At 42.0% G+C, this 8,280-nt stretch overlaps 2 protein-coding genes across 2 annotated transcripts; both read left to right on the forward strand.

Moving 5' to 3' along the window:
* Positions 1-6,799: 6,799 nt before the first annotated feature.
* On the forward strand, positions 6,800-7,645 carry LOC149192033 (uncharacterized; the record flags this gene model as incomplete). The annotated part of the gene is made up of 1 exon (XM_089406295.1): positions 6,800-7,645. A coding segment is annotated over exon 1 (819 nt), but the record flags the coding sequence as incomplete, so codon positions are not given.
* Positions 7,646-7,647: 2 nt separating this feature from the next.
* Positions 7,648-8,280, forward strand: LOC149192034 (phosphatidylinositol transfer protein PDR16-like; the record flags this gene model as incomplete). Its single annotated transcript, XM_089406815.1, has 1 exon — positions 7,648-8,280. A coding segment is annotated over one exon (633 nt), but the record flags the coding sequence as incomplete, so codon positions are not given.

Below are 8,280 nucleotides of genomic sequence, written 5' to 3' on the forward strand. Positions count from 1 at the left end.
TTTTCAGATAGCAGCTGGTTCCAGGTAAGGTTTGGAACTTTCCAATCACGGCAGTGTAAAGAAGGTGGCTAATAGGATCACTCATTGTAGTTGTTCCTCAAAAGGGGTAAACAATCAAATGGAGGTGAATGATTGGCTAAAACAGAGTGGAGGTGATGGTAAGAACACGACCAAGGCTCAAAAGCTGATGATAATCATTCACAATGGTTATGTACCAGAGGTGGGTTCATTTTTTTAATGAGCTTAAACTCTGGTGGAACATATGCTCATTGCTAGGTTTAATTTTTAACGAGCTTGAACTTCGTGTAAAATTGCTCGTGATAATGGTCATTGATATTCGATTCATCGTTAACACTATGTTCTTTTGACGGTCGTACTACCTGTTCAATTGCTCCATCAAACTGATTAGAAATGAGGACATATGCTTGAAAAATGAGTTAAAAATCTAATACCCTACTTAAATTACGTGAAAAGTAACTTAAAATAGTTTTTTACCCCTCATTTTACCATTTCTTTTGGAGTTGTGACTGTTGGAGCTCTGGAGGTGTTTTCCCCCTTGATTTTCATCAGCTGATTTTGGGAGATTCTGTGGACGATTTTTGACGTCGTCTGGACCAAGTAGGAGCTAAACCTGAGCTCTTCAATTGCATTCTTTCCTTTTTGAATTCTGAGCATGTTTTCCTGCTTTTCTGGGCCCCTGGGGTTTGAACATTTCATTCTGCCCCCATCGCACCTAGTATACATCGAAAGGTGCGATGCATCCTAGGCTGGCCACTGGCCAGTTAGGATGCATCTCACCTGGTGCACAGCTAGGGTGTGATGGGCGCAAGGAGGAAAACTTTTGCACTAATTTTTCATGGAAATTTTGCCTGTTTTTTGCCAAATCAAGATCCTAATTCTTCTCTTGTTTGTTTTTCAGAGATTCATTGGAGCAAAAATGGTTGTTACATGGTGTGAACACGAGCATGAAGAAGAGGACATGGTTTCCCTTCATGATCTGGGTACGGTAACTACATTACGGAACTGTGGCTTGCTCAAGTTATTCCGCATGTCTAGCATGAGGCAACAAATCAACTTGTTGCAATATTTCCTCGATGCATGGGATCATATTGACCAAGTGTTCCAGATAAGAGGCAAATCCATCCCTATGATTGTTGAGGACATCTATTTCTTGACCGGTTTATCGAGGTGTGGCGCCCCTCTCTCACTATCAGGTTCCACCCATGGGGGCGAATCCATGAGGGATTATATTTGCCGATACTGTAGAGAAGGATCTCAGCCAAGTAGGGACGGCAAGATTAGTATCCGAGATGTCACAGACCGGTCCTTGAGGACTATTTTATTTACCTTTGCTAGACTAGCTAGTAGCGCGGCCCTTCACTTGGCCAGCAGGTCCTATATGCAGTATGCCTTGGAATGTCTCGAACCCAAGGTATTCAACTGGTGTGACGCAGTACTTCCGGTGATCAAAGAACAGCTCACCAAGGTGAAAACCGAAAGATCTAAGAACTTTGGCTATGGTTTTAATTGTGATCACTTTCGCCTTGGAGAGGATCCCACTGATGCAGCCCCAGTACATCTCACTTGGCTTGCCACCACCGACCGAGCCACGGATGCAGAGATGGGTCGACCTTATGGCCAAACATGCTGGTCAATCGCAGGTTTCATTCTCTGATGCTTTCTTCGAGTGGTTCAACCGTCAGCTGATGACTTATGCCAAGTATCCATATGCTGGGATGGACTTCTGGGGTGACCCAGACTTGGTGCTACCGGCTGGCGAGCAGTGGGGTGCCATAGGTGAAAATATCTGACCATATCTCCATTTATTATTTTTATAATGTTGTTGAATTTTTTAAATGTTCATCAAGACTAATCAAAACTCATGTGCTTATGTAGATATTAGGCCTGTGCGACCAGCAGTGCATCCGAGAGCAGCAGCTACTATTCCAGCAGGAGAGGCTGTAGGGAGGGCCATCCTTTGTGACCTGGATGTATCCGAGACCCTTGCAGTTTTGCAGGCTCAGATCGAGGGTCTCACCCTTGGTATTCCTGACGTGAAAACTGATGAGCTTCCTCTGAGATTACAGCGCCATACCACTAGTGTACCGAGCGTTGGACTAGGCTCTTACACATGATTGCACAGGCAATGACTAGTTATCACCAGCATCATTAGACTAGGGTGCCCCCTTGCATTTTGAGTTTTTGGGTCATATGACCGATTTTGTCCTAGACACAAAACACTATGTACAAACTATAAACAGTCATATTTATATTTTTGATTTACGGAGTTTTATTTTGGTTAGGTTATATGATCCTGATGCAGTTATTGATAAAATGCTTTCCTTTTACAAATGTTGCAAATGTCTATCTAACAGATAATTTGCTAATGAATCGGTTAATGTGTTTAAGTTTCTGAGAATATGTTGATATTGAATAGAATCGAACTGCCTTTCCAAAATCTTGACCCTTAGGAACATATGATAGATAGTTGGACTCTGAATGGAATAGATGCCTGTAAGCTGTAGGATGATGAGCTGTGAGTCTAGCCTGACGACAAGTCGGCGTATGCCATGCGCGATGGCATCAGAGAGGAGTTCTATCAACGCACTATATTCAGCGATGTTGTTCGTTGACTGACCAATACACACCCCTCTGAAACTCACTAACTCGTCGCTTGGATCAAAGATGGCCCAAGCTACAGAAGATAGGTTCCGCGAACTACGATTCGCCCCCTCGGCATATCCAACAAACTATTCCAATGGGTTCAACATCTGCAACAAAATGAAAAAGTGGATTACCTAACCAAAATGATTACTCTTAACGAAAACAAAAATGTAACAAAAGCATATGAAGAGGTCACCATGCCAAGTCAAGCATAGTAACGCTTAAGGTACAACCCATTTCGGGGTTCCGACAGTGGAATTTCGTCAAATATACTAGCTCGTAGGACCCTTTTGCTAATGCACGCTTAACAATATAGGGACCCATCCACAAAGACTGGAACTTACCTACTCCCAATTTATCGAATTCCTGATCGTAAAGCAAGACCAGGTCACCTTCTGAGAAAATGTGGGGTTTGACATTCTTGTCAAATTATGCTTTGACCTGTTTCTTATGTGCTTCGTTAGCCAAGGCAGCGTCACGCCGGGTTTCATCCAGTTGGATTAACTCTAAGAAACGAGCCTCTTCCTCTGAAGTTTCGGGGAGGAGGTCAACTGCGAGCTTGAGAGACGAAATTTCGCACTGAACTGGTAAGATCACTTCCAGGCCATACACCAGCTGAAAGGGTGTAAACCCAGTCACATTTCTTACTGATGTCCAGTATGCCCACAAGTCTGAGTACAGGATTAGGTGCCAACTCCATTTATGGACTCCAATCATCCTTTTCAGCATGTGTTTCAGGACTTTATTGATCGCCTCAACTTGCCTGTTAGCTTGCGGATAATACGGAGTAGAGCTATCGTGGGACAGTCCTAATTTGGCAGCCAATTCAACCATCATGTGATTGCAGAAATGTGATCCATGATCTGTGACTATAGCTTGTGGAACGCCGAACCTGGCGACTACATGATTGAAAAAGAAAAGAGCAGTTGTTTCGCCGCTGTTGTTTAATGTAGGTAGCGCCTCGGCCCATTTCGTAAAATAGTCAACTGTCGCTATGATATACCCATGCCCCCTGGCCGAGGTGGGGTTACATTGCATGAAATCTATGCCCCATTTGGCGAATAGCCCAATAGCAACTACTGGCTGCAAAGGTGCGGGTGGTATTCTGGTTTTGCGGTTGAAGATTTGACAAGCATGGCAACTTCTGACTGCGGTTATGCAATCTTTGAACATTGTTGGCCAGAAGTATCCTGCTCGTAAAATATTTTGTGCCGTAGCATAACCAGATTGATGCCCCCCACATGCGCCTGAATGACAATCATTCAGGACTTTTTTGGCCTCCTCGTGGGTGAGGCACCTTTGCAGAACTGTATTGACACCATGACGGTAAAGCGTATCACCGATGATCATGTAGTCTTTTGCTTGGTATCGAGTACGTCGTTGTTCTGAGCGAGAGGTGTTAGACCTATACGTTTGGGTTTGGAGATAAATGATTATATCTCCATACCACAGATCACTTGAAGATATCGGAAACAAATATTCATCCACGATTGTTGTTTTGGGTGTTGAATCGTTGGACGACGATGGGAAATCACATAATAACTCCGCGAAAACTAGAGCTTTCTTTGATTTGGATTTTACGAATTCCAGATCAAACTCTTGCAAAATTTCTATCCACTTTGAATATTTGCCCCCAAGCAACTGTCGCGACAAGATATAAGTCATGGTGTTGCAATCTAACAAAACGGTAGTTTTTCGAAAGAGAACATAGTGTTGAAATATTTGTATTGCTTGAACGGCAGCGAGAGCTAACTTTTCAACATATGAGTACTTGCTTTCTGTATCATTTAAGTTTCGACTTAAGTAATAAACAGGATGTTCGATTCCATTTTCTTCTTGAACTAAAGCTATTGCGATGGTCGTATCTGCTGCAGCCAGATACAAGTTAAAGTCTCTTTGATAATCAGGAGCGTACATTAATGATGCTTTTATTAAGGATTCCTTTAGAGCATCAAAGGAAGCTTGCGCAACCTGATCCCAATTAAAGGGTACTTCTTTTTTCAAAAGACGCGTATAACCTTTAGCAAGTTTGGCATACTTTGGAATGGGCCTCCTTAGAAAGTTTTCTTTCCCTTGGAGTTTCTGAATCTGAAGCAAATTTGAAGGTGGAGGCAAATTGATGATTGCCTGAACCTTGCACGGGTCGAGACGAATTCCGTCCTTAGAAACTACAAAGCCAAGTAAACGACCAGAACCGACGCAAAACACACACTTGTGCGAATTGAGTCTTATTTTGTAGTGTTGGCAACGTAGAAATATTGCTCTCAAATGCTGTGGATGATCAGTCCGCTTTCGCAGCCGGAAGATCGTCGAGGTATGGTTGAATGATGTTCCTGATGTCATGGAAGGCATAATTCATTTCCCTCTGAAAAGTTGCCCCTACGTTCTTTAAACCAAAAGGTAGCTTACAGTATGCGAATGTGCCCCACGGAAAGATAAATGCAGTCTTTGACTGGTCCTGTGGGCAGATATTTATTTGATTATACCCGGAAAATCCATCCATAAACAAAAATATTTCGAATCCGGCGCATTCATCAATTATCTGGTCGATGAAGGGTGTAGGGTAGTTGTCCTTTGGACAAGCTTGGTTTACATCCCTGTAATCGACGCACAGTCTAATTGTTCCTTGCTTTTTCATCACAGGAACAATGTTCGATACCCAATCGGTTAGAGGAATCGGGTAAATGAAACCAACATGAAGAAGTTTTTCGACTTCTGCCTTGATGGCAACGGCTTTCTTTAGGTGCACCTGCCGAAGTCATTGTCTTACTGGTTTAACATCTGGATACATATTAATTTCGTGTTCAACTATGCTCGAGTCGATGCCTGGAATTTCTTCATATGACCATGAAAGGACATCTCTAAACTCACGAAAGAGAGCGTAATATACTTCCAATTCTGAAGAAGAACAAGATTTTCCGACATGAATATTTTCTACGACATCTGGTTTGGTCGAGATATTTATGGTGATAGTTTCTTCAATATTGGACATATTTCGCTCAGAATCCACTGTATTTACAGTATTTTATAGAAAATCAAAGACTAATGGATGATTAAGGTTGTTGGGGTAATCTTCGTTGTAATACGGAAGATGGGAACGATGGTGGTAATCTTCCCATGGTGCCCCCTGTATGTTCATTGACTGAAAAATTCTTCGTCTGTAGAATGTACTTGCGACCAAGGATCTGAAGAGGTACCATACTCCTTAGATGTATCTACCCAAACGCTTGAGGAGTGTTCATTGGGGTTTGCCTCCCATGCCGAGAACATTGATTGCTACAATATTTCTATTGGGCTTGGAGGAAACACCTGGTGATGATCCATGCTAATATTATGTTCGAATATCTTCTGAACAGAAGATACCATGTTGCAGGTTCCCACTGTTGCCACTTCCACCAAGTTGTTTGGAGGCCGTAGGGCAAAAGTACCCATCAATGTAGGGTCTTTTAGTAGGCCTACTCTGATATTTTTAAGTGACTGAGAGCTTTCGTGGATCATCGGAATGCTTCCCGTGACTTGCGAACTGTTGGGGAGGAATGTCTGTTGGTCAATGATTGTAATTCCCCCTTGGAAGGGAAATGCAATATTTCTGAAGTATGTCGACACGACGGCAACCATAGCATAAATCCAGGGCCTTCCCAGTAGGATGTTGTAATCGAGGTTTCCATCAATAACTTCAACATCAATTTCTATTGTTTTTCCCCCCAATTCGACTTGCAAGTTACTTAAAATCCCATATGGAGTGTGTTATCACCTAAGAAACAATTCCTAAATTGTTCACATCATTTTGATTATAATGTTTTAGTGTTAGTCCGAGTTTAGTTTTCTTTCAAGATTGGGCTTTTGGGCTTATATTTCTCAAGATATGGACAAAATTGGTATTGTTGGGTCAAATGGCACCCCTTACAGATGATAGCTGGCAAATAAAATTGATCACCACCAAGCAGAGAGTGCAATAGATCGTATGGATTGGATTGAGAAAATAACAAGAGTAATTGCTTCACTTCTGTGTTCTCAAATGCCAGAGCAGAAGCTGCCTTGTAGTCCAATGAGCAGTGGACATCAATGCACAGCCAGTGAGAGCAGCTCATTGAGGGCAGCAAATGATCTGGAGTCCAAAACCAAAAACAATTCTCGGACAATAAGGGATGTACTGGAGAATATGCGATTTACCTTAATTGTGGTGGCTACAGCAATGCTGTTTCTGGCATTTCTTGGACTTTTATTTTCTATTCTTGGACTCAAGACTCTGGTTTACTTTTTGGTACTTGGTGCATGGTTTCTTGTGGTGGGAACATTTATTCTTTGCAGAATGTTCGTTTTATTAAATAGTGCGGTTGGAGATGCCTGCATCGCCATGAAAGAGTGGGTTGCACATCCTTATGAAGATACTGCCCTTGACTGCATTCTGTCTTATGTAGATGTGGTAACAGCTGAACAATCTTTAAATCAGAGCAAAACAGTAACCAGTAAAGTGGTAACAGTTGTGAACAAGGTGCTAGGTACTCTTGCTAATAGTAACTTTCCGCCAAATGCTAGCCCTCTTTATTATAATCAATCTGGTCCTCTAGTTCCTACACTTTGCAATCCTTACACTGGTCGGTTGGATGATCGGCAATGCAATGCTGGAGAAGTTAATCTCACAAATGCACCACAGGTCTGGAAAAACTATACATGCACAGTTTCATCATCTGGAATATGTGCAACAACTGGTCGGATAACCCCGGATATTTACAAACAGTTAGTACTAGCAGTTAATATCAGCTATGGTTTGTATCACTACACTCCTTTCCTCGTGAATTTGCAGGACTGTACGTTTGTGAGGGAAACTTTTGGTACCATAACTGAGGATTATTGCCCTGGCCTTCGACAACATCTTCACTGGGTCTACATTGGCTTAGCACTCGTCTCAACTGGTATAATGCTTTCAATTATCTTTTGGGTTGTGTACAGTAAGCAACGCCGACGCAGAGATGAACGGATGAAGTTGCTGTAGAATGTAAAATTGGGAAATTATATAGGGCTAATTATCTCGATCTGTCTGGGAGAACTGTTCTTTTTATGAAGCCTGGAAAACAGAATACAATGTCTCAAGAAAATCAACTGTGCCACCTGGGTTATCTTATTAAGAATGCCATTATGAATTTGCCACCTGGCCAGGAACAGATGGTTCGGCTAATCGACTTCAAAGGGTGGTCATTGTCCAATTCTGCGCCCATTAAGATAGCTCGCGAAACTGCAAATGTTTTACAAAAGCACTATCCAGAGCATTTGGCTGTTGCCTTTCTATATAACCCTCCAAGAATTATTGAAACCTTTTGGAAGATTGTCAAGTACTTTCTTGATCCAAAGACATTGCAAAAGGTAAAATTTGTTTACCCGAAGAGTAGGGAAAGTACCAGCTTTCTAGAAGAATTTTTTGATATGGATACACTTGAATCATCATTTGGAGGAAAGAATAATTACCAATATGACCATGGGGAATTCTTGAAACTTATGCAGCAAGATGGATCAGCTGCTACTCAATTGGCTGCACATCTAACCGGAATTCACAGTTCCATAAAAATGCTTAACAGTCGTATTAGAGTTCTTCATCATTTCTTGTCAGCAATGTAA

Source organism: Pinus tabuliformis, chromosome 2_2, assembly GCF_031772625.1.
Source record: "Pinus tabuliformis cultivar Carrire ecotype Pingquan chromosome 2_2, CPIR1, whole genome shotgun sequence".
Classification (NCBI taxonomy): Eukaryota; Viridiplantae; Streptophyta; class Pinopsida; order Pinales; family Pinaceae; genus Pinus; species Pinus tabuliformis.